We start from the raw sequence: 26420 nt of genomic DNA on the forward strand, positions 1-26420 counted from the left end.
GGAACGAGTGTGAGGAGGGGGAGGAACGAGTGTGAGGGGAGGGGGAGGAACGAGGGTGAGGAGGGGGGGAGGAACGAGGTGTGAGGAGGGGGGAGGAACGAGGGTGAGGAGGGGGGGGGAACGAGGGTGAGGGGGGGGAACGAGGGTGAGGAGGGGGGGGAACGAGGGTGAGGAGGGGGGAACGAGGGTGAGGAGGGGGGAGGAGTCCGGGTACTCAGGCACTTTTCCTAAGCCTCTCGGTTCCTCCTATAAAACTGTTTCGGCAGGAAAACTGGGAGGGGGGAGGCTGACATGGACACACATGGCACAGAGAACTGATATGAGGGAGACGATGTCAACAACTAGGCCGACCCTCTACAGAAGATACATGTATGTTCAGGAAATGTGTACAATACCCATGTGTAGAGTACTGGGTACAGACACACAACCGAACATTGTTCAAAACAAAAGGACTGGACTAGGTTACATTCACATCTTATCTCACACACTGAGACACAGTGTTGGGAAGGAACGTGCCCGTCACAACTAGCGTATTATACAAGTCCTAAAACCCGACAGCTTGGATTAACAGTCTATGGACAAGCCTTGTCAACACACCACGGATCACAGCACTAACGTCATGGCAAACAGAGACAGGAGAGTTGGAGGGAGGTTTGATGGAGTTAGTCCTCACACCATCTGAACAGGCCTGCCTGGCTACACCCCCCCCCACCTCCACCGCACTACTCCTTGGTTTTCACTTGCCTCCCACACTATGTTGCAATTTCATCACTTTCTATTTACCCCCCCCACCACCACCGCACTACTCCTTGGTTTTTACTTGCCTCCCACACTATGTTGCAATTTCATCACTTTCTATTTACCCCCCCCCCCCCCCACCACCACCGCACTACTCCTTGGTTTTTACTTGTATTCACACCAGAATAATACTTGGTAGAAACACCTTTGGCCACTATTACAGCCGTGAGCCTAAGAGTTTCACACCTGGATTGTACAACACGTGCCCATTATTCTGTTCAGAATCCTTCCATAGATTTCAGTAAATGTAAGTGAAAACTGTAACTCGGCCACTCAGGGACATTCAGTCTTCTTGCTAAGCAACTCCACTGTATATTTTGCCTTGTGTTCTGGGTTACTACTGAAAGATGAATTCATCTCCCCTAGGATTTTTTGCTTAGTCCACCCCTCTTTCCCCATTGGAAAGCAGACTGAACCAGATTTTCCTCTAGGATTTTGCCTGTGCTTAGCTCCATTCTGTTTATTTATTTATCCTAAAACTCCCCAGATCTACAAGCATACCCATAACACTTTGTATTCAGGACAAAAATCTAATGGCTTTGCTAATTTGTTTTGCAGCATTACTTCAGTACCTTGTTGCAAACAGGATACAATATGCTTTATTCTGTACAGGTTTCCTTCTTTTCACTCTGTCAATTAGGTTAGTGTCGTGGACTAACATCGTTGTTGATCCATACTCAGTGTTCTCCTATCACAGCCATTAAACTCTGTATCTGTTGTAAACTCAACATTGGCCTCATGGTGAAATCCCTGAGCAGTTTCCTTCCTCTCCAACAACTGAGTTCGGAAGGACGCCTGTATCTTTGTGGTGACTGGGTGTATTGATACATCATCCAAAGTGTAATTAATATCACCATGCTCAAAGGGATATTCAAGGTCTGCTTTTTAATTTTTACCCATCTACCAATAGGTTCCCTACTTTGGGAGGCATTGGAAAATCTCCCTGGTCTTTGTGGTTGAATGTGTTCTTAATTCCCTGCTCGACTGAGGGACCTTACCTCATCTCTACAAACAAAACCACCTCTTACATCCTGGTAGGGACATTGTGTTGTCTCTTTGGTTTACCACTTGCATAGGCTGTTGATTGGGTGTGTGTTTAACAAGGGACAACATATTCTTTGTTAATTAAACACTATTATTGCTCACAGAGTGAATCCATGCAACTTGTTAACCAAAGTCTACTCCTGAACATATTTAGGCCATAACAAAGGGGTTGATTTATTGACTCAAGACATTTCAGCTTTTATTTGCTAGTTTAAAAATGTTGATAAACATAACTCCAATGGGGTATTGTGTGTAGGCCAGTGACAAGAAATTGCATTGAATCCATTTTAAATTAAGGCTGTAACACAAAGAAAATGTTTCTGAAGTCCATCCTCCCTCCCCCTACCTCTAATTTGCCTTCAGTCTTCATTCAGATGAAATTGGTCACAGCTCCACCACAAACCCCCTATGAGTGTGAGTGAGATAGACTCTGCCGGTTAACACAATGTAGGTGCTTCCTGACCTCTGACCTCAAGTGCCTAATGCCTGTGACCAGGAAGAATCCTTAACCTCATCTCCTGTCTAAGGCCTAGGGGTCTGGAACACTTTTGGGGCGAGGGAGAGAGCGCCCAGGGAGGGGTTGTGAAATGGTGTAAGAACTCAGGAAGTTATAGTCCTCTCTCTTCCATTAAATAATAAAACAAGTGAAACACTAATCAATGGGGGGGGGGGCATTATGACTACTGCTAAAGGAGTGTAGAAACAAATGCTCTATAGAACCAGAACACAAAGTCCTTAAAGAATACATCAACGGCATTAAATCAAAGTCAATTACATAAATAATAAAACTAGCCTACATTTTTTTGTGAAAGGAAAAAAACAGCATTGAAAAGATCACTGTCGTAGATCACAGTCCATTTTTAAAACTCTAATTCCTTTAATTATCAGGCCACAGATTAATTCTCATAATTACAATCAAGCATTAAAGAGACAGACAGAATGAGAGGGGAGGAGAAACTGCGGGAGTCCCCTGTTAATCTACAATCAGAGGGTCAGTTCAAAAAGAGACTGCCTGTTAAACATCAGCGTGTCGGCTCTCTTTTGAAGCACCGCTCCTCACCCACCCCCAGGGGTGGAGGTTTACAAGAGGGGAATGACAGCTACTTTAGGGGCCCCAGCCCAGTCTCTGCCTGGGCCCTGACATTAAACTCCTCCTCAGCAGTGGGGCTTTGTTGGAGGATAAGGCCAGACACTCCTATTTAGGTATGGTGGAGGTTAAGGCCATCTATAAACTAGAGTGGGGATGATTCAGTCTAAAAAGTACACACTTCAACACTCAGTGTTTTTATGGTGGATTTAAGGCCATTAAGAAGAAACTAGCAAATATGGTGGATTAAGGCCATCTGAAACACTCGGAGCAGTGGGGCTATGGTGGAGGTTAAGGCCATCTGAAACACTCCTAGCAGTGGGGCTATGGTGGAATAAGGCCATGTGAAACACTCCTAGCAGTGGGGCTATGGTGGAGGATAAGGCCATCTGAAAACTCCTAAGTGGGGCTATGGTGGAGGATAAGGCCATCTGAACCACATTTCTAGCAGTGGGGCTATGGTGGAGGTGCCAGAAACACTCCTAGCAGTGGGGCTATTGGAGGATAAGGCCATCTGAATTTATTCCAGCAGTTTTGTTGGAGGCTGAAGGCCATCTGAATACATTTTAGTGGGGAATTGTTTTCATAAGGCCATCTACACACAATACCAGCATAATTATGGTGGAGGATAAGGCCATCTGACACACCAGCAGTGGGGCTATGGTGGAGGAAAGGCCATCTGGCCACTATCTACAGCAGTGAGGGGCTATGGTGGAGTTTCAACCATCTGACAACACTGCCCATTATTCTGCCATTGAAACATCCTAGCAGTGGGGTCATTTGGAGGATAAGGCCATAACAGAACCAAAAACAGTGGGGTTATTTTCAAGAATATGGTGGAGGTTAAGGCCATCTAGAACAACCTAGCACATTTATGGTGGAGGTTAAGGCCATCTGAAACACTCCTAGCAGTGGGGCTATGGTGGACTTTAAGGCCATCAGAAACACATTAGCAGTGGGACTCATGGATAAGGCCATCTGAAGACACTCCTAGCAGTGGGGTATCCTGAGGTTAAGGCTCATCTGAAACTAGCAGTGTATTATGGTGGAGGTTGCCATCTGAAACACTCCTAGCAGTGGGGCTATGTAAGGGAAAAGGCCATCTGTACACTCCTAGCAGTGGGGCCATGGTGGGGACATTGAAACACTCCTAGCAGTTCTATGGTGGAGAATAAGGCCATCTGAAACACTAGCATTGGGGCTATGGTGGAGGTTAAGGCCATCTGAAACACTCCTAGCAGTGGGGCTATGGTGGAGGATAATGCCATTGAAACACTCCTAGCAGTGGGGCTCTGGTGGAGGATAAGGCCATCTGAAACACTCCTAGCAGTGGGGCTATTTTGGAGGTTAAGGCCATCTGAAACACTCCTATTTATTGGAGGTTAAGGCCATCTGAAACACTCCTAGCAGTGGGGCTATGGTGGAGGATAAGGCCATCTGAAACACTCCTGCAGTGGGGCTATGGTGGAGGAAAAGGCCATCTGAAACACTCCTAGCAGTGGGGCTTGGTTTGGAGGATAAGGCCATCTGAAACATTACTAGCAGTACCTATGGTGGAGGTTAAGGCCATCTGAAACATCCTAGCAGTTATGGTGGAGGTAAGGCCATCTGAAACACTCCTAGCAGTGGGGCTTGGAGGATAAGGCCATCTGAAACACTCCTAGCAGTTATGGTGGAGGATAAGGCCATCTGTTGATCCCTAGCAGTGGGGCTATGGTGGAGGATAAGGCCATCTGAAACACTCCTATCAGTGGGGCTATGGTGGAGGATAAGGCCATCTGAAACACTCCTAGCAGTGGGGCTATGGTGGAGGATAAGGCCATCTGAAACACTCCTAGCAGTGGGGCTATGGTGGAGGATAAGGCCATCTGAAACACTCCTAGCAGTGGGGCTATGGTGGAGGATAAGGCCATCTGAAACACTCCTAGCAGTGGGGCTATGGTGGAGGATAAGGCCATCTGAAACACTCCTAGCAGTGGGGCTATGGTGGAGGATAAGGCCATCTGAAACACTCCTAGCAGTGGGGCTATGGTGGAATAAGGCCATCTGAAACACTTCCTAGCAGTGGGGCTATGGTGGAGGATAAGGCCATCTGAAACACTCCTAGCAGTGGGGCTATGGTGGAGGTTAAGGCCATCTGACACACTCCTAGCAGTGGGGCTATGGTTAAGGCCATCTTCCTAGCAGTGGGGCTATGGTGGAGGATAAGGCCATCTGAAACACTCCTAGCAGTGGGGCTATGGTGGAGGATAAGGCCATCTGAAACACTCCTAGCAGTGGGGCTATGGTTAAATTAAGGATAACACAACTAGCAGTGGGGCTATGGTGGAGGATAAGGCCATCTGAAACACCCTAGCAGTGGGGCTATGGTGGAGGATAAGGCCATCTGAAACACTTCTAGCAGTGGGGCTATGGTGGAGGATAAGGCCATCTGAAACACCCTAGCAGTGGGGCTATGGTGGAGGATAAGGCCATCTGAAACACTCCTAGCAGTGGGGCTATGGTGGAGGATAAGGCCATCTGAAACACTCCTAGCAGTGGGGCTATGGTGGAGGATAAGGCCATCTGAAACACTCCTAGCAGTGGGGCCAGTGAAGATAAGGCCATCTGAAACACTCCTAGCAGTGGGGCTATGGTCCTGTCTAAGGCCATCTGAAACACTCCTAGCAGTGGGGCTATGGTGGAGGTTAAGGCCATCTGAAACACTCCTAGCAGTGGGGCTATGGTGGAGGATAAGGCCATCTGAAACACTCCTAGCAGTGGGGCTATGGTGGAGGATAAGGCCATCTGACACACCCCTAGCAGTGGGGCTATGGTGGAGGATAACATCTGAAACACTCTAGCAGTGGGGCAAATGGCATCATGACACACTCCTAGCAGTGGGGCTATGGTGGAGGATAAGGCCATCTGAAACACTAGCAGTGGGGCTATGGTGGAGATAAGGCCATCTGAACACTCCTAGCAGTGGGGCTATGGTGGACATAAGGCCATCTGAAACACTTCTAGCAGTGGGGCTATTAAATAGGCCATCTACAAAGTGGGGCTATGGTGGAGGATAAGGCCATCTGAAACACTCCTAGCAGTTTTTTTGTGGAGGTTAAGGCCATCTGAACAAGCAGTGGGGCATGGTGGAGGATAAGGCCATCTGAAACACTCCTAGCAGTGGGGCTATTTAAGGCCATCTGACACACTCCTAGCAGTGGGGCTATGGTGGAGGATAAGGCCATCTGAAACACTCCTAGCAGTGGGGCTATGGTGGAGGTTAAGGCCATCTGACACACTTCTAGCAGTGGGGAATGGTGGAGGATAAGGCCATCTGAAACACTCCTAGCAGTGGGGCTATGGTGGAGGTTAAGGCCATCTGACACACTTCTAGCAGTGGGGCTATGGTGGAGGATAAGGCCATCTGAAACACTCCTAGCAGTGGGGCTATGGTGGAGGATAAGGCCATCTGACACACTTCTAGCAGTGGGGCTATGGTGGAGGATAAGGCCATCTGAAACACTCCTAGCAGTGGGGCTATGGTGGAGGATAAGGCCATCTGAAACACTCCTAGCAGTGGGGCTATGGTGGAGGATAAGGCCATCTGAAACACTCCTAGCAGTGTGGCTATGGATAAGGCCATCTGAAACACTCCTAGCAGTGGGGCTATGGTGGAGGATAAGGCCATCTGAAACACTCCTAGCAGTGGGGCTATGGTGGAGGTTAAGGCCATCTGAAACACTCCTAGCAGTGGGGCTATGGTGGAGGATAAGGCCATCTGAAACACTCCTAGCAGTGGGGCTATGGTGGAGGATAAGGCCATCTGACACACTCCTAGCAGTGGGGCTATGGTGGAGGATAAGGCCATCTGAAACACTCCTAGCAGTGGGGCTATGGTGGAGGATAAGGCCATCTGAAACACTCCTAGCAGTGGGGCTATGGTGGAGGTTAAGGCCATCTGAAACACTCCTAGCAGTGGGGCTATGGTGGAGGATAAGGCCATCTGAAACACTCCTAGCAGTGGGGCTATGGTGGAGGTTAAGGCCATCTGACACACTTCTAGCAGTGGGGCTATGGTGGAGGATAAGGCCATCTGAAACACTCCTAGCAGTGGGGCTATGGTGGAGGTTAAGGCCATCTGACACACTTCTAGCAGTGGGGCTATGGTGGAGGATAAGGCCATCTGAAACACTCCTAGCAGTGGGGCTATGGTGGAGGATAAGGCCATCTGAAACACTCCTAGCAGTGGGGCTATGGTGGAGGATAAGGCCATCTGAAACACTCCTAGCAGTGGGGCTATGGTGGAGGATAAGGCCATCTGAAACACTCCTAGCAGTGGGGCTATGGTGGAGGATAAGGCCATCTGAAACACTCCTAGCAGTGGGGCTATGGTGGAGGATAAGGCCACCTGAAACACTCCTAGCAGTGGGGCTATGGTGGAGGATAAGGCCATCTGAAACACTCCTAGCAGTGGGGCTATGGATAAGGCCATCTGAAACACTCCTAGCAGTGGGGCTATGGTGGAGGTTAAGGCCATCTGAAACACTCCTAGAGGTGGGGCTATGGTGGAGGATAAGGCCATCTGAAACACTCCTAGCAGTGGGGCTATGGTGGAGGATAAGGCCATCTGAAACACTCCTAGCAGTGGGGCTATGGTGGAGGTTAAGGCCATCTGACACACTTCTAGCAGTGGGGCTATGGTGGAGGTTAAGGCCATCTGAAACACTCCTAGCAGTGGGGCTATGGTGGAGGTTAAGGCCATCTGAAACACTCCTAGAGGTGGGGCTATGGTGGAGGATAAGGCCATCTGAAACACTCCTAGCAGTGGGGCTATGGTGGAGGATAAGGCCATCTGAAACACTCCTAGCAGTGGGGCTATGGTGGAGGATAAGGCCATCTGAAACACTCCTAGCAGTGGGGCTATGGTGGAGGATAAGGCCATCTGAAACACTCCTAGCAGTGGGGCTATGGTGGAGGATAAGGCCATCTGACACACTCCTAGCAGTGGGGCTATGGTGGAGGATAAGGCCATCTGAAACACTCCTAGCAGTGGGGCTATGGTGGAGGTTAAGGCCATCTGAAACACTCCTAGCAGTGGGGCTATGGTGGAGGATAAGGCCATCTGAAACACTCCTAGCAGTGGGGCTATGGTGGAGGATAAGGCCATCTGAAACACTCCTAGCAGTGGGGCTATGGTGGAGGATAAGGCCATCTGAATGGAGATCTAGTCAGATAAGACACTAATAAGCCGGAAGCCTCTACATGTCAACCTCGCTTGCAGCCAGTCACAAATACACAATTTCAGACAAAACACACGACAACCTCTCCTCGCACCCCTCCCCCACCCTGGGCTGGCTGGCCGGCTGCTCCTGTTGACGGGCTTTTGTTTGGGCCTGACTCAGGGAGCATATGGCAGGTGGCTCTCTCCCTCCATACACAGTCCCTCCCAACCCTCGGGCCCCCAGGCAGGCCTGCTGCAATGTGTGTGGGTTGGATGGGGTGAAGCTGCTCTTTTTAAAGCCCCTACTCTGTAACACAAACCATCAGCCAACTTATTGCAGGTCATCCACAGCCGGTGCACACACACACACACACACACACACACACAATCCAGACAACCATTAGAAAACATTCAAACCCACCCACTGTTGCTCCATTCTGTTTATTTATTTATCCTGAAAAACTCCCCAGTTCTACAAGCATACCCATAACACATTGGATTCAGGACAAAAATCTAATGGCTTTGCTAATTTGTTTTGCAGTATTACTTCAGTACCTTGTTGCAAACAGGATACAATATGCTTTATTCTGTACAGGTTTCCTTCTTTTCACTCTGTCAATTAGGTTAGTATCGTGGACTAACAACGTTGTTGATCCATACTCAGTGTTCTCCTATCACAACCATTAAACTCTGTATCTGTTGTAAAGTCAACATTGGCCTCATGGTGAAATCCCTGAGCGGTTTGTAGCAGGACAGCATCACGCTACACGGTTACAGCTACGAGGCTCCATGTAGCAGGACAGCAGCATGCTACACGGTTACAGCTACTAGGCTCCATGTAGCAGGACAGCATCACGGTACACGGTTACAGCTACGAGGCTCCATGTAGCAGGACAGCATCACGGTACACGGTTACAGCTACGAGGCTCCATGTAGCAGGACAGCAGCATGCTACACAGTTACAGCTACTAGGCTCCATGTAGCAGGACAGCAGCATGCTACACAGTTACAGCTACTAGGCTCCATGTAGAAGGACAGCATCACGCTACACGGTTACAGCTACTAGGCTCCATGTGTGGCTCAGTCGGTAGAGCATGGCGCTTGCAACGCCAAGCGTCGTGGGTTCGATTCCCGCTGGGGCCACCCATATGTAAAAGTAGTGGCCCCAGCCGACTTGTAAGTCGCTTTGGACAAAAGCGTCTGCTAAATGGGATATATATATATATGTAGCAGGACAGCAGCATGCTACACAGTTACAGCTACTAGGCTCCATGTAGCAGGACAGCATCACGGTACACGGTTACAGCTACTAGGCTCCATGTAGCAGGACAGCAGCATGCTACACGGTTATAGCTACGAGGCTCCATGTAGCAGGACAGCAGCATGGGAGACATCCTGAATAATACACAGCTTAGAACTAACTGTCAACTGCCAGCTGACCTCATTGAGAGGGAACAGACAAAGATATTACAATACAACATGATCTGACCTCGTATTACAATACAACATGATCTGACCTCGTTGAGAGGGAACAGACAGAGATATTACAATACAACATGATCTGACCTCGTTGATATTTTAATTTGTTTTAAATTTTACCTTTATTTTACTAGGCAAGTCAGTTAAGAACAAATTTTTATTTTCAATGACAGCCTAGGAACAGTGGGTGAACTGCCTGTTCAGGGGCAGAACGACAGATTTGTACCTTGTCAGCACGGGGGTTTGAACTTGCAACCTTTCGGTTACTAGTCCAACGCTCTAACCACTAGGCTACCCTGCCGATTGCATGAACATAGTGCTGTATATCTATTGGATATACACCACTTCTGACCTCATCAGGCGACAGTGTTTACATGTAGATGCCAATACACTGTGAAAAAATAAATAGAGCCAAACTCACCGACTGCAGAGAGAGAGAGACAGAAAAAGGTCCAGTTGCCAGGACCACAAATACAAATTCCATCTAGACACCGTTGCAAAAAAATATATATATACATACCTCGGCCTAAACTTCAACACCACAGGTAACTTCCACAAAGCTATGAACGATCTGAGAGAGAAGACAAGGAGAGTCTTCTATGCCATCAACAAACAAACCCCACAGAGCCCCAGGATAGAAACATAAATTAGACCCAACCAAATCATGAGAAAACAAAAAAATAATTTCCATGTCTCGTAATTTAACAAAAAAAAAAAGAGCCAACTAGAATGCTACTTGACCCTAAACAGAGAGTACACAGTGGCAGAATACCTGACCACTGTAACTGACTCAAAGATTTGACTATGTACAGACTCAGTGAGCATAGCCTTGCTATTGAGAAAGGCTGCCTTAGCATGTCTTCTCTTGAGAGCCAGGTCTGCCTATGTGCAGTTCCCACAAAATGAGGTGGAAACTGAGCTGCACTTCCTAACCTCCTGCCCAATGTATGACCATATTAGAGACACACATTTCCCTCAGATTACACAGACCCACAAAGAATTTGAAAACAAATCCAATTTTGATAAACTCCCATATCTACTGGGTGAACTGCCACAATGTGCCATCACAGCAGCAACATGAGTGACCTGTTGCCACAAGAAAAGGGCAACCAGTGAAGAACAAACACCATTGTAAATACAACCCATATTTAGGTTAATTTATTTTCCCCTTTCGCACTTGAACTTTTGTGAGTGTAATCTTTATTTAACTATTTCACTTGCTTTGGCAATGTTTCCCATGCCAATAAAGCCCTAGAACTGTGCGTGTGTGTGAGAGCAAGTCACAAGTGTATGATTTCATTAGTGAGAACAAATAGCTGCTCTGCAGGGCAGAGTGGTCTGACTTCAGGGACAGAAGAGAAGGATGCTAGGAAGAGCCACGTTGGAAGTCAGTTGGCCACTGTGCATGGGGGGGTGTTGATGCAATTAGTCCAGGTGGCCAATTGATTAATTGTTGAGCAGGCTTGGGGGGGGTAGAAGCTGTCAAGGAGTTTTTTGGACCAAAACTTTGTGCTCTGATACCGCTTGCCGCGCGATAGCAAAAGAGCACAGTCCATGACTCGAGTCTTTGACAACTTTTTGCAGGCCTTCCTCTGACACCGCCTGGTATCGAGGTCCTGGGTGGGGCCTTCCTCTGGCACCGCCTGGTATCTAGGTCCTGGGTGGGGCCTTCCTCTGGCACCGCCTGGTATCTAGGTCCTGGGTGGGGCCTTCCTCTGGCACCGCCTGGTATCTAGGTCCTGGGTGGGGCCTTCCTCTGGCACCGCCTGGTATCTAGGTCCTGGGTGGGGCCTTCCTCTGGCACCGCCTGGTATCTAGGTCCTGGGTGGGGCCTTCCTCTGGCACCGCCTGGTATCTAGGTCCTGGGTGGGGCCTTCCTCTGGCACCGCCTGGTATCTAGGTCCTGGGTGGGGCCTTCCTCTGGCACCGCCTGGTATCTAGGTCCTGGGTGGGGCCTTCCTCTGGCACCGCCTGGTATCTAGGTCCTGGGTGGGGCCTTCCTCTGGCACCGCCTGGTATCTAGGTCCTGGGTGGGGCCTTCCTCTGGCACCGCCTGGTATCTAGGTCCTGGATGGGGCCTTCCTCTGGCACCGCCTGGTATCTAGGTCCTGGATGGCAGGAAAATTGTCCCCAGTGAGGTATGCATTAACCTCTGTAGCGCTTTAGAGCCAAGCAGTTGCCATACCAGGCGGTGATGCAACCGGTCAGGATGCTCTCAATGTTGCAGCTATGGAACTTTGAGGATCAGGGGACCCATGCCTCTTCAGTCTCCTGAGGTGTGTCTTGATGTGTTTGGACCATGATTATTTGTTGGTGATGTGGACACCAAGGAACTTGAAACTCTCGACCTGCTCCACCACAACGGGGGAGTGTTCAGCCCTCCTTTTCCTGTAGTCCACGATCAGCTCATTTGTCTTGCTCACATTGAGGGAGAGGTTGTTATCCTGGCACCACACCACCTATAAGTTGTCTCATTGTTGTTGGTGATCAGGCTGACAGTTTGTTGGTTGATGTGAACACCAAGTCGTTCACTACTTTTGACTGGGGCCAATGGGGTGTCTAGACTTTTGGCATCTACGAGCGCCATTGAAATGATCCGACAATTCGAAGGGTAAAAATTCCTTTAGGAAAAAGGCTTTGATGAAAGGATGTTAAAATACGCAGAAGGACTTTATACAATAGCTCTCCTGACCCTGTGGTTGTGACTGGGAAGAAGATTTCCTTCCTGTCGCAAATGGAACACGGACAAATACAAACCACACAAATACCATGAAAACACAATTTTCTTTACCTTGCTTTCTGTGAATGTCTATGAAAACACACACATCGTTCAAACACAGGGAGAGAGAGAGAGAGGTGGAGGAGAGAGACCAGAGAGCGATAGAGATGGAGAGATACTACCAATAGGCTAACAGGATTAAGTGCTGACTGTTGAGAGGTACAATGGAGAGTGTGATTAATTAACCTAGTGCAGAAGCCCGTGGAATTTTAACAAAGACAATGTGTTCCTTTTAAAAGACTATGTACCAAACAACAACCCTATTCCCTATATAGTGCACTATTTTGGACCAGGGCCCGGGTCAAAAGTAGTGCATTACATAGGGAATAGGGTGCCATTTGGGACACAGAGAAGGAGCCCAGAGCAAAGCTGGCATCAGACCTGAAACCCAGCAGGACCGGAGTACTGAACAACCAACCAGTCAGAGAAGTTGAGTTAATTAATTAGGCCAGATTCCAGCACCTCAGGAGATTAAACAGCAAACCCAATCAGGACAACCTTGAATCAAACAGCCCTTTCAAGCCTTCATCAATCACACAGAGCTGATCCCTAGAGTCCAACGTTGTTCTCTCACTGAAAGAAGCAATCAAAAGATTCCATTCATTCGTCTAGTAAGAGAATCCTCTAACATGATTTTTGGTCGATATATTTTTCATCTTCTCATTTTAGTCTTCCAGTAAACTCTACGAGCTCCCCGAAGCCTCACACACGTCTCCCCAGTGAGCGGGCCCCGTCCCAGACTCACAGTTTGATGGCATCATTAGTGTAATTACTCATGATGCTCTGTGAGCTGTGTTAATGTACAGACTCACAGACTAGCCGTTAATCACCACACACACACACACAGCAGAGTAACAGCAGTAGAAGCCTAGATCATGGTATATAATCTGACTCCAGGATCACAATCAGCTATCTGACAAAACCCAGGTCCATGTTTCCTTTATGTCTTTATTCCTGCTCTAGTGGGTTTCATACGCTTTGCTGTGTAGGACATTCATTTAGACGGGTGCCATCAGGAACGACTAAAGACAAAACCCCCCCCAGACGTGCTATCAAAGGATCAAAGCTACGTGCATGAAGACGTACCGACACAGGTGTCGGCTAATCCTCACCAAGTCACAGACGGACTGGGTTTCTAGCTAAACAATGTGAAAAGCCACAGCACCACAAATGATATAGGGTTTTCCAGCCATCCATCGTCTGGAAACTGGAGTAAATGATCACTGAAGGTATTGGTCGGGAACATAGTGTGTTATAACTTCTTATAACCATTCAACAGTTTATGAAATGTGCTGCGAGAACAAGATGGCGCTGACAGACATGGCAGCTCCACTTCTAGATACTAAGTAACTTTGCAGTATTTTGTTTTTTTTTGTCTGTTATTTGTTAGGTCAGAATGTTTTTTTTGTGTTATTACACAGAGCAGGAAATATCTTTTGGATATCAGAGCAGCGGTCACTGAACCGGCATTACGACTTATCTGAATTGGATCCTTTGTTCGTACACACCAAGGGCAATTGAACATATCCCAGAGGCTGCTCCAAGATGCCACCGGCAGAGAACAGGTAGTCTGAGCGGACTTCTAGTCCAACTCAGGAAGTGTGCACACCATCCTCCACTTCTGAGTAGATTACCCGCTAATGTTCAGTCTCTGGACAATAAAGTAGACAATGCTCAGCGCGAGGATCTCCTTCCAGAGAGACATCAGGGACAGAAACATACTTTGTTTCACGGACTCATGGCTCTCTCCAGACATACTGTCCCCGTCCATACGGCCAGTTGTGCTCAGTACATCACGCAGACAGGAATAAAGAACTCTCCAGGAAGAAGAAAGGCAGCACTGTATGTTTCATGATTAACTACTCATGGTGTGATTGTGACAACCTACAGAAACTCAAGTCCTCAACCTACCTAGAATACCTCACAATCAAATGTCGACTCTTACCTCCCAAGATAATTCTCTTTGGTTATAGTCACAGGCGTGTATATTCCCCGTCAAGCAAATACCACGACGGCCCTCAAGGAACTACACTGGACTTTATGCAAATTAGAAACCACTTATCCTTGAGGCAGCATTTATTGTAGCTGGGGATTTTAACAAAGGAAATTTGGAGAAGGTGAAAAGCCACAAGTTCCTCAGCGTACACGTCACTGAACCTGAAACGGTCCACCCACACAGTGTGGTGAAGAATGCGCAATAACGTCTCTTCAACCTCAGCTCGTCACCTAAAACCCTCACAAACTTTTACAGCTGCACAATTGAGAGCATCTTGTCGGGCTGTATCACCGCCTGGAAGGGCAACTGCACTGCCCAAAACCACAGGGATCTCCAAAGGGTGGTGCAGTCTGCCCAAAGCATCACCGGGGGCAACCTACCTTCCCTCTCGGACACCTACAGCACCCGCTGTAACAGGAAGGCCAAGACGATCATCAAGGACATCAACCACCAGAGCCACTGCCTGTTCACCCCTCTATTATCCAGAAGGCGAGGTCAGTACAGGTGCATCAAAGCTGGGACCGAGAGACTGATAAACAGCTTCTATCTCAAGGCCATCAGACTTAAATAGCCACCACCCGGTTACTCAACCCTGCACCTTAGAGTCTGCTGTCCTATATACAGACATGGAATCACTGACCATTTTAATAATGGATCACTAGTCACTAAGAATGTTTACATACTGCTTTACTAATTTCATATGTATATAGTGTATTCTATTCTACTGTATTTTAGTCAATGCCACTCCCGACATTGTTCGTCCTGATATTTATGTATTTATTAATTCCATTCTTTTACTTTTAGATGTGTGTATTGTTAGATACTACTGCACTGTTGGAGCTTGGCACACAACCATTTCATGACACCTGCAATAACGTCGGCTAAATATGTGTATGTGACCAATAAAATTTGATTGGACTTGAATTCCACTGTCAACTGAAGGAAACTGGCAGAGCATTATTCTGTAAAGAATCATGGTACTTACTGGCAAGGAGCAGGCAGGACAGAGCGATGACGTAGAGCTGTTTGACGGCCACATCGTAGTGATCCATGAACAGGTCCAGTAGGTAGACAGACAGGTGTCTGGCTGTAGGACACAGCTGGTAGCGGTTCGACAGTATGGCCAGCAGGTCTGCAAAGTACCGACGCATCCCTATCTGAGGGGAGTGGGCCCGGTACACAGGCAGCTTCAACTCCTATAGGGAGAGGAAGATGGAGAGAAAAGGAAGGAGAGGAGAAGAAGGTAGAGGGGAGAGAAACAAGGTGGAGAGAGAGAATTAATACAGGTTCATACACATTCATATGGGTTCTAACACATTCATACGTGTTCTAACACATTCATACGGGTTCTAACACGTTCATACGGGTTCTAACACATTAATACGGGTTCTAACACATTAATACGGGTTCTAACACATTAATACGGGTTCTAACAGGTTCAAACACACTCATATAGGTTCTAACACATGTTCTAAAACATTAATATTAGGTTCTAACTAGATGTCGACCGATTAATCGGAATGGCCGATTAATTAGGGTCGATTTCAAGTTTTCATAGCAATCGGAAATCGATATTTTTGGGCGCCGATTTTTTTTATTTTTATATACCTTTATTTAACTAGGCAAGTCAGTTAAGAACACATTCTTATTTTCAAAAAGGGCCTAGGAACGGTGGGTTAACTGCCTTGTTCAGGGCAGAACGACAGATTTATACCTTGTCAGCTTGGGGGATCCAATCATGCAATCTTACAGTTAACTAGTCCAACGCTAACCACCTGCCTCTCATTGCACTCCACGAGGAGCCTGCCTGTTACACGAATGCAGTAGAAGCCAAGGTAAGTTGCTAGCTAGCATTAAACTTATCTTATAAAAAACAATCAATCAATCATAATCACTAGTTAACTACACATGGTTGATGATATTACTAGTTTATCTAGCGTGTCCTGCGTTGCAAATAATCATTGCAACGCTGGGGGATGATTTAACAAAAGCACATTTGCGAGAAAAAAAAACAATCGTTGGACGACTGTACCTAACCATAAACAGAAATGCCTTTCTTAAAATCAATACACAGAAGTATATATTTTTAAACCTGCATATTTAGCTAAAATAAATCCAAGTTAGCAGGAAATATTAACCAGGTAAAATTGTAATTTCTCTCCTAAAGTCCACAACCAGCTCCTCTGTTTTGCTGACGATGAGGAAGAGGTTGCTTACCCCACACCACTCTGTCAGAGTGCCTACCTCCTCCCTGTAGGCCAGTCTCGTCGTTGTTGGTAATCAGGCCTACTACTGTCGTGTCGTCAGCGAACTTGATGGAGTTGGAACTGCGTGAGTCACAGTCATGGGTATACAGGGAATTCAGCGGGGGGACTGAGGACGCACCACTGTGGGTCCAGCATGTTGAGGATCAGTGTGGAATAGGTCATTTTGTCAACCTTTACCACCTGGGGGGCGGCCCGTCAGAAAGTCCAGGAACCCGCTACACAGGGAGGAGATCAGTCCCCGGGCCATGAGATCTGTGGCAGGCTTCAAGGGCATGATGGTCTTCAAGGTAGAGTTGTAATACATAAACAGCATCCTCAGAAATGCATTCTTCATGTCCAGGTGGCTGAGGGCAGTGTACGGTGCCACAGTCAATTCCGTCGTCCGTGGATCACGTTTGAATGACTGACGCCCATCCTCTATGGAGACCGTAAGCACGTAGTCCTCGATGTCTTCTGGGTTTGTCCTCGGCAGCTCAGAGTCGTTTTGTTCGATGGTATGAGAAAAAGGTGTTTAGCTTGTCCAGTAGGGCGGCGTTGGTATCCGCAAAGTGACTGGCTTTCTTTTGTAATCCATGATGGTTTGAAGCCCCTGCCACAAGCACCTCGTATCCGACCCGCTGAATTGCTCCTCCACTTTGTCTCTATACTTGTGTCTCATCATCTTGATCGATCTGTGTAGGTCCTATTTGTACCGTTTAACAATACAATTGTCCCCTGGTCACCATGCCGCGTTCATAAGCAGCATCTCTCCCCTTCAGTTTCCCGACAAGGCTGCCATCAATCCATAGTTTTTGATTTGGGTACATTTTGAAAGACACCATTGGTATCACATGATCTACACATTTTTTGAATGAATCCGGTGAATGAATTGGCATGTTTATTGATGTTATTCCCAGAGGCAACCTGGAACATATTCCAGTCCACGTGATCAAAACAGTCATGGAGCATGGATGCCGATAATGTTGTACAGAAGTGGAACCGGAACGTCCCTCTCGAGACAGGGTTCCCCCATGGTGGATAAGCGGAGGGGCTGGTAAGGAAGCATGGTGGTTCAGCAATAGGGGTTATGTTAAACCCCTAGCACATCTCCCATTCATGTTCAATTAGCAGCTGGCGTTTCAAAAGGACAAAATTAGAAGAGAAGACATTAAATATTGAACTACAGGACTCTGGTCAAAAGTAGTGTACTATTTTTTAATTTTTAAACACACCCCAAGGACGTAGCCAGTGTCCTCCTAGTCAACCATATACTGTAGCATAGGGGAATAGAGGAGTGTCGTGTGAGCTTTCAGCTTAAAGATGCATTGGACAAGGGGAGCGACAAAAACAAACTTCTTCAACCCGCAATGTACTGCCTTTAATGCTGTACGAGTCTGTCTCTATCCTAATACGGGCTTAGAAAATTAGAGATGCTTTGGTTTTTCAATAAATGCTTTGTTTCTCCTTCTTCATACCACACATAGATGAATATTTGATCTAAAAAAAACAACAACAACAAGGGCTTTATAATGTGGATTTATTTAATATCAGATTAAATAAGGGATGGATTCATCTTTTTCCATAGTGCTGTACCAGTTTGTGGTTTGCTGCTACAGGCACACGGAAAACATCCACTAAAAATACAGGTTACTATTGTTGTCTACTTCAGAGACAGAGAGCCTACTTCCCTTCCCTAAGGGTTGTCCAAACAACAAACACTACCCTACCCGTAAACCTAATCTTTACTGGACACTGACGCCGTAGTGGCTGTCAGCATGACCAACATACCGAGGACCACAATCTATGGCATACGTGTGACTCTCACATATTTAATCTGTAAGTTTCATCAATTATCTGTTGAGTTAGTTCTACGTAGGCGATATAGAAACAATGGTGATCACTAAGGTGATAGGCAGCTAAAGGAATCTGAAGGACAATACATAAAAGTGTTAGACACAGAAACCCCCGTAAAACACCACCCCCGCCTTGAGTTCTCCTCTTCTCCGCCCCCCTTGCCTCTGGTCCATCTGTCTGTCTGGGGGTTCAGGGGTATTGTGGGGAACCGCAGTGGAAGGCAGGGGACTGGATGCAGAGAGGAGCAGACTAGCCTGCTGATGGGCTACAAGTATTTAGAAATAGGGTTTGTGTCTGGGGCGTTGTTTTGGCTTTCAAAGACACTGGACAAATTACATCAGCATAATTGCTTATTTACACAGAATTTTTGTCCTTGGTCTGCTGATTGGTTGAAGGGTTGGGGGAGTCAGAATAAATCAGAAGGGAGGCCCTAATCTTCATACCCCCTTGGTTACAGACTTCATACCCCCTTGGTTACAGACTTCATACCCCCTTGGTTACAGACTTCCATAGTGAGTCAGAAGAGTAAATAAAAATACTGTGGTAGGCTAAGTGAATGACTTGTAATGAGACTGCCCGATTGTAACAGGGCGGGGGAAGCTGCCTGCAACAGTGCCATCTACTATCCAAATACTCCCCCTACACATGACGTGCGTGTAGACACACACAGACCCCTACTCCATATTGTCCCTCCTACATAGAATCAAATTAGCTGTGATAATCTTACTCCCTACAAGAATACTGCAGTCCAGTGACAGATGCTGCCATTAAAGGGCCACACAGTAAAAAATATAATCATGCTGGAGGTTTGTCTAATTACTGTATCAGCCAATTAATGAGCCTCAGCCCTTCTATGTAATCTAAATTAGATCACTTCCAAATAGATGACAGTCGTGTAATTTTATCTGCTAACATTATCTACTGTATAGTGTATATAGCTAAATATATAAGTTGAGGAGTGGCTATCAAGGCACTTCTGGCTTGGATCTTCATTGTTTATAAAACACTAGGTGAACAAGAAAACATATATTTTACCTCTTATCCAGAACGACATACACAAGCTATTATGGTTAAGTGCCTTGCTCAAGAGCACACCGGTAGATTTGGTTTACAAGGTCGACTCAGGGATTCGAACCAGCTACCTTTCCGTTACTGGCCCAATGCTCTTAACTGCTAGGCTACCTAGATTAGTTGTCGTCTTGTTTAGGTTAAGCTGCATTTAAGCACATGTGATCTGCAGGCCACCAAACTCAAAACTTTCTCGCTGGCATTGAGAACATCCCCATAATACCCATTTCAACATGCAGTTGAGATTCTTATCACATGTGGCGATGATAAGAGGAAAGTGGAACTCAGGGAATGAACCAAGAAGACCCAGAGAACTGGATTCATAGAATCGGAATTCTAGTCATTCTTAATTCTATAGTCTATTAATTCTGATTCTATGACTGGCTGGTCTTACCTTGATACGGAGGGACTGATGGATATCCCCTGCTAGCTGTCCTTTCCACCATTGTAACTCCCTTTCCATCTTTCCCATTCAGAGAAGGCCACAAGGATGAAGTTCAGCCCTGCAGACACACAGCAATGTGGGTTAAGTCAAGAGACATCCTGGCTGTATGCCGCATGTTATGGTTGTTGGTGTCTGATCACAACTCTTAAAACATCTATTTTATAAGAGAGAGGATGTTCCAGCAACGCAACAAATGTGTTGATTTCTAGGAAGAAAAAAAACATTTCATCTTTTCGATTAACTTGCACTATGAAGTAATAGCAAATCAAATTCTAGAGGTGAGTGGGTTATTCTGCGTGACATGTCTTTGATATTCATTAAGCAATCACTTTGAAAATCGATTGCAGTTAAAGATCAGCATTTGATCAAATAAAACACACCAAATAGCCTTCCGAAATGTTTACAAAGCAAAATTCTGCAAAACTATTCAAAATAGTTGGCTGCTCTTTTGTAAGCTTAGACATGTCACTGGCACTGCATAGCCCTTGATCATGACTCTTAGTTCCACTACATTATGCAGGAGGGGGAGGGGGGTTGTTAAAAGCCGTGACGCTCCGTCTGAACATTAACATGCATCGCTTACTGTACGGTTCTGGAAGCATAAAGATCGTATTTTTCATATCTGCACCTATAAAGGTGTGTATCAATTTAACTTTCAAAAAAATTATAATATATATAAAAATATATATATATTTTAAATTGATACACACCTTTACAGGGTTAGGGTTCCCACACGGTAATATTTCCATGTTACAGCGCTTGTTTACGGAAGACAGAGTGGACTACCTGTGCTAAATAGCTATCTGCATCTCCGAAACCTGTTTGTAAACGGAAGACAGACGCCACAAACTTGTCACTGAAAAATAATGTTGGCTGCAACTGTGTTAAAAACCGTGTACACAAAGTGTGTATTTCGCGTTTGTTAAATTATTTGATGTGATATAAAAGTATAGGGATTTATGTTTCTAGAACCGTACCGCAATTGATTTACGTTTAGATGCAGTGTTAACTGTTTTGGCTGTCAGAGCCAATTCGCCCTTTAATCAGAGTATGTAAGGTACTTGGGACTAAGGAGTAACATTAGGCTCCTTTAGTACAATATTGGACTATGGGGGAATGCAGTGCAGTACCATGCATGTGGGTGTGATTTAAATGCCCCCCTGAGGTGGAAAAAAACGAAATGGGAATTATAGTGCTAGGTTAACAAAGTAACTTTTTGTTGTAGGCCTAACAGCAAATTGCTACTTTGTCACAAATCTGCTTAGGAGAAAAGAAAACAATACCTTGATAATGGGAAAATTTGTCAAGACTGTCATTCAGCGGTGTCAACACCACGAGACGGGTTTTTTTAACAGAAAAGTGGACCGGTCTTTCGTTTCTAATACTCTTTAATTCATAGGCCTTTAGCTCAAACTTGACAAAGATCGCACGTGACTATTGACCGCATTAAATCCATGACACACACATTTAATCAACTTTTAAATTCGCGACATTTCCATGATCGCATGTGCCGCTCACCCTTTCCGACAGGAATACCCTCAGACTTCTTTGTTTCACTCCGACATCCTGAATGAGTGAATTCCTCTTTGGGAAGTTGTGTGTTATCCTCGGTACCGGCGAAAAGCGACGACGGTTTCCGTTCTTCAGGTGACAAAGTAACAATGCTTCAAAACAGTTTAATTCCGCTGTTTTCTAGTCTTTTTACACTTTTCCAACGATTTTTCCACGACCGTCTCTTTCTAACGAGTTCCCGTTCAACAAAGTGGTTGGCTGCCCCAGCTGCTGTTGGGGTCGGTAAGGAGCTCGTGAACCTGCGTACGCGAAACACCGAGTGTGAGATGGGAAATGTAGTCCAAAAACCCCGTGGCTAAAATGGGATAACTACGGCAATAACTCTTTCTCTAATTGATTTCAATCAAACTAAACATGTCTCTCCCAGATATGAACAACTTAACAAAAGTTGGCATTTTAAAAACGGATAGTACCGTAGATGATTAAATCAAGTTTTATTGCAAATCACTTTATCAACTTTCTCTAGGTACGTGTGTAAAAAAAAAACAACGTTTTCCTTTAGCACATTGTAAAATGTACTATAATATGATTTATAACACAAAATAAACTATTTAACATGTAACACTAACAGTGCATTCTCATGTAATTTAGACAGAGAGGGTTAGTTGCATGTCGGAACATCTCCTTTTTGCTGAATATAAACAGCACCAAAAATTATTGAATGTGAAAATAAAATCCTTTCCCTCATTTCCCTCCACCATTAACAATCCAATAAGCCATAACATGCAATGCAATTCTGTTCATAAACAATAAGCAATGAGTATTAGCTGGGCAACAGACGACTCCTGGAGCCACCTGGTGTCAATATAGGGAAAAGCTTTTTTCAATAATATGCAAAGATAATACAGTAGGCCTATTAAAATGTTCTCTAAAAAGGTTAATTGTATCATTGACCCAAACTGAGTATAAATAGGCTGAGCTATGATTTCAATGACAGACAGAATTTTCTACCCAAATGGGCAAGGAAGCAAAACTGGTGCCATTGTAGTTCAACCCATCAGGATGAAGGTGATGAATCCTCATTATCTTTCCTGTCCACTTCGTTCAGATACTCCTGGTCTGCATAGATCAGGAACCCGGTAAACAGACTATCTGTCCAGAACGGGTCATAGAACAGCCCATTCTGTTCAGAGTAGAAGATCTGCAGCCAAACCTGGTCCTGACGCTCTAACCGGAGAACCGTGGAACCGGACGCCACATCGTGGTTCCCAGTGTTGGCGTCAAACGTCTTGATCTTGTACTGCCCGTTGTGCACCAGCCCGATCGCCAAGTGCTTATTGGCCAATGTGATGTCATAAGTGAAGTAGTAGACTCCAGGGACAGAGCAGACAAACTTCCCAGTCGTGGCGTTGTAGTGGTTCCCTTCGTTGAGTAGAATACGTTTGAACCGGATTGGGAGACGCTCTTTGGGGTAACTCTTGGTCATGGCAACAGAGAAGGCGGAGCGGGCTGAGTTGGTGCCACAGTTACAGCCCCCAGGAGCCCCTGTCTCACCTGCGTCCCCCGTCTCCCCCTTGGTGCCCCCCAGCCCGGCCAGACCTGGGGCCCCACGCGCGCCCTTCAGCCCTCGGGGTCCATGCTTGCCTACTACGCCCTCACGACCTTTAACCCCGGGTTTACCTGGGTTCCCAGACCTCCCCTGTTCACCTAAAGATCAGAAAGAGAGACAGGTCATGGCTATTTTACATTGATATACAGTATTTACACCAGACAGCTCTCAATGCAGTGCACTGCATTGTAACGCAACATTATTATTTTTTTATTATTTTTTTTATTTCACCTTTATTTAACCAGGTAGGCTAGTTGAGAACAAGTTCTCATTTGCAACTGCGACCTGGCCAAGATAAAGCATAGCAGTGTGAACAGACAACACAGACTTACACATGGAGTAAACGATTAACAAGTCAATAACACAGTAGAAAAAAAAGGGAGTCTATATACATTGTGTGCAAAAGGCATGAGGAGGTAGGCGAATAATTACAGTTTTGCAGATTAACACTGGAGTGATAAATGATCAGATGGTCATATACAGGTAGAGATATTGGTATGCAAAGGAGCAGAAAAGTAAATAAATAAAAACAATATGGGGATGAGGTAGGTAAAAATGGGTGGGCTATTTACCGATAGACTATGTACAACACAGGAAGCAATAAAGGACTTTAAGACTGGTAAAGTGGTTACCGGGACCAGAAACTTTGCCTGAGACATAAAGACTCATGTTAGTTCCCAAATGTAATGCCTCTAGGCTTCAGCTCAGTGGGCTAACAGGTATTGCCTATATTGTAGGCTTCAGCTCAGTGGACTAATTAACTCAGCCTTGAGTTGTACTACAGTACTCGGTTTCAGGCCCAGGCCAGGCTACTACCTGGATGCTTCCATTATGCTTCTTACCTCTGTCACCCCTCTCTCCATCATGCTTACCTCTGTCACCCCTCTCCCCCTTCTTTCCATCCTCCCCATCCAGGCCATCCTTCCCTGGGGTACCCATGGGACCCATAGTCCCTGGAGATCCGGGGCCCCCTGGGTTGCCACCTGGCCCCTGAGGGCCGGGTAGACTACATACCAGCTGGGAGGAATGGATGGTGATGTTGTGGCCCTTCTTGTACAAGGGGTGTGTAGTCTGGAACTGGGGGGTAGTGACAGTGATGGATAGTAAACACACCATCAGAGACAGCTGGAGCATAGTAGTAGCTGAAAAGATAAGGGAGGCTTTTAGGAATCATCAGTTGGAAAGTTGTTGTTGTAGAGATCATCAGAACCGATGCATTACACAGCTGGCTTATAGCTCAAACACACTGCTGTCATCAGCCAGAGGTACGCTGACTAAAACTGAGATTTCATAAACATTTTCGAGGCAATGTGCCGGTAAGGCTATGTTAACTGACTTGCATTCAAATTATGTCTACAAATCAAAACACAGAGTAAACATTGCTGAAAAATACAGTTAAACAACAAAGTATGTTAGCTGTGTCTTGATCAAATTTGCATATCATTGCCGTTCAACTATAAAACAAAGTGTGCGTAATGGAGAGTTTCTCTCGACCTCACACATTATGCCATCGTTAGGGAACATGTCTCACACATTATGCCATCGTTAGGGAACATCTCTCACACACGATGCCATCGTTAGGGTACATCTCTCACACATGATGCCATCGTTAGGGAACATCTCTCACACATGATGCCATCGTTAGGGAACATCTCTCACACATGATGCCATCGTTAGGGAACATCTCTCACACATGATGCCATCGTTAGGGAACATCTCTCACACATGATGCCATCGTTAGGGAACATCTCTCACACACGATGCCATCGTTAGGGTACATGTCTCACACACGATGCCATCGTTAGGGAACATGCTGAAATAATAGAGAAAACATGTAGGCTACTCACCAACTGAAGAGATAAACTTGACAAATAGCAGCATTTTTATGCGTTGCCCAACCCTTTCAGTTCCACAGAACGGAAGCACAACCTTACCGCCTACATAATACTCCAATGTCGGGTCGAAATACCATCTTTGACGTACAGTATTGTAAAGAAATCCTGTGCGTATTTGAACCCCAAACGCAAAACATGAACATCCTCCCCGTTGCAGCAATAGCTCTCTCTCTCTCTCTGCCAATAAATACTTTCACCATGAGGTAATTCATTTCAACAAACTCAACAACCTTACTCTATGACAACCCCAGTAATGTCAATAAATAATGTAAGCGAAGTCTAAGATGAAAGCTGAATGTATTGGTTTTGCTTCTTTTTCCCCCACCAGTTATTATGTGACATTTCAACTGACAGTTGTGCCAAGGGGCCAACTTGCATTAGGGGATGTTTTGATAGGCGGTATACCGTCAATTTCACAGGTTATCACCATAAACGGAGAAATCATAAAACAAACATCATACAAGGCAGCCCCATGCAAAAGTGAGTTGAATTAAGTAGAAGTGCACTATTTAGGATTACCAGATGTGTCCAGACACCGTGCCAAGAACCGGAGAAAACCCATCAAGAACTCACAGCTGGAAGAAAAGGGTGGACGCACTGTATGCAATGCTTCACAGAATACATGCATGACAAACTAAAACACGTGCTAAAGTTGTGATTGAGCCCTCTCAATAACGCGCATGCAAAGAACCAGTTACTGTAGAACTCTTCTAGAGAGATGGTGACCGTTGACATTTATTGTGGTTCGTGAATCCGATGATTATCCATGTAGAGGAGCCCACCCCCGTCCTGTTTTAGGTTTCACTGATCAGACAAGCACAAACCCGTGTTCTAAACTGATTTGCCTAGTTAAATAAAAAGGTTCAATTAAAACATTCAACTTTGACAAAATGTAAATACCAGACATTGGTATTTTAGGGCGGTGCGCAATCGGTCCAGCGTCATCCGAGTTTGGGAGGGGTAGGCCAACGTTGTAAATAAGAATTGACTTGCCTAGTTATTAAATAAATAAATGGGCCTAACAGCAACCATTTGTCTGCAGTGCTTGATACTTCTTAGGTGCCAGAAGTGTTAGTGTCTCTCTCTCTGTCTCTCTCTCTAGCCAACTTGTTTTCTTTATGCAGCTCCACATCACCCTTTACTTTCAGTGATATGATGAGTCTTCCTTATTTTTCAGTGCATACTGAGAAGATAATTCACAAAGCAAATGGGAATACAATTTGGTTTTCTAAAAAATGTCTTTATTCCACCAAATGTCTGAGATAACCAAGAGAAGTCAGGCTGTTTATTGAATATACGGTCCTTTGAAAGTTCATTTTATATTTACAAATATGAAAGAAAACATTTGTACCACATTAATAGACTTAATAATATAAACTGACTACAATGATATTCTGAGGAATAT

The 26420-nt window shown here is 45.7% G+C and overlaps 2 protein-coding genes and 1 non-coding gene across 5 annotated transcripts in view; 1 reads left to right on the top strand and 2 right to left on the bottom strand.

Moving 5' to 3' along the window:
* Positions 1 to 21931, bottom strand: part of LOC135545491 (cyclin-J-like) — a 31638-nt gene extending 9707 nt beyond the window's left edge. The window contains exons 1-3 of the mRNA XM_064973124.1: positions 21518 to 21931; positions 19949 to 20057; positions 15372 to 15582 (exon numbers count right to left, since the gene is read on the bottom strand). Of these exons, the coding sequence (XP_064829196.1) occupies positions 15372 to 15582; positions 19949 to 20026 (289 nt within the window). The 5' untranslated portion in view covers positions 20027 to 20057; positions 21518 to 21931. The remainder of the gene's footprint in view (positions 1 to 15371; positions 15583 to 19948; positions 20058 to 21517) is intronic.
* Positions 9198 to 9275, top strand: trnaa-ugc (transfer RNA alanine (anticodon UGC)). The gene has a single exon. It is a non-coding gene; the product is annotated as a tRNA-Ala (tRNA).
* Positions 21932 to 21988: 57 nt separating the features above from the next.
* Positions 21989 to 25940, bottom strand: c1qtnf2 (C1q and TNF related 2). 3 transcript variants are annotated; one of them, XM_064973125.1, is made up of 3 exons: positions 25535 to 25940; positions 23963 to 24262; positions 21989 to 23218 (listed from the first exon to the last, which is right to left on the bottom strand). In XM_064973125.1, exons 1-3 carry the CDS (start codon positions 25641 to 25643, stop codon positions 22569 to 22571), a joined length of 1059 nt encoding a protein of 352 aa, XP_064829197.1. In that variant the 5' UTR covers positions 25644 to 25940; the 3' UTR covers positions 21989 to 22568. The 3 variants fall into 3 exon arrangements, with proteins under 3 accessions (XP_064829197.1, XP_064829198.1, XP_064829199.1); XM_064973126.1 differs by having other exon boundaries at positions 23993 to 24262; positions 25535 to 25939; XM_064973127.1 differs by lacking the exon at positions 25535 to 25940 and adding an exon at positions 24968 to 25507.
* Positions 25941 to 26420: the final 480 nt, after the last annotated feature.

This window comes from Oncorhynchus masou, chromosome 9 (assembly GCF_036934945.1).
Source record: "Oncorhynchus masou masou isolate Uvic2021 chromosome 9, UVic_Omas_1.1, whole genome shotgun sequence".
Lineage (NCBI taxonomy): Eukaryota > Metazoa > Chordata > Actinopteri > Salmoniformes > Salmonidae > Oncorhynchus > Oncorhynchus masou.

Bases quoted from the DNA above. Each gene is read 5' to 3' on its own strand.
- c1qtnf2 (XM_064973125.1), bottom strand. From the start codon at position 25,643: ATGCATGTATTCTGTGAAGCATTGCATACAGTGCGTCCACCCTTTTCT. The intron at 24,263-25,534 runs GTAATCCTAAAT...TTATCTTTTCAG, and splicing joins ACGGTGTCTGGACACATCTG to CTACTACTATGCTCCAGCTG. The intron at 23,219-23,962 runs GTAAGAAGCATA...TCTGATCTTTAG, and splicing joins TGGAGAGAGGGGTGACAGAG to GTGAACAGGGGAGGTCTGGG.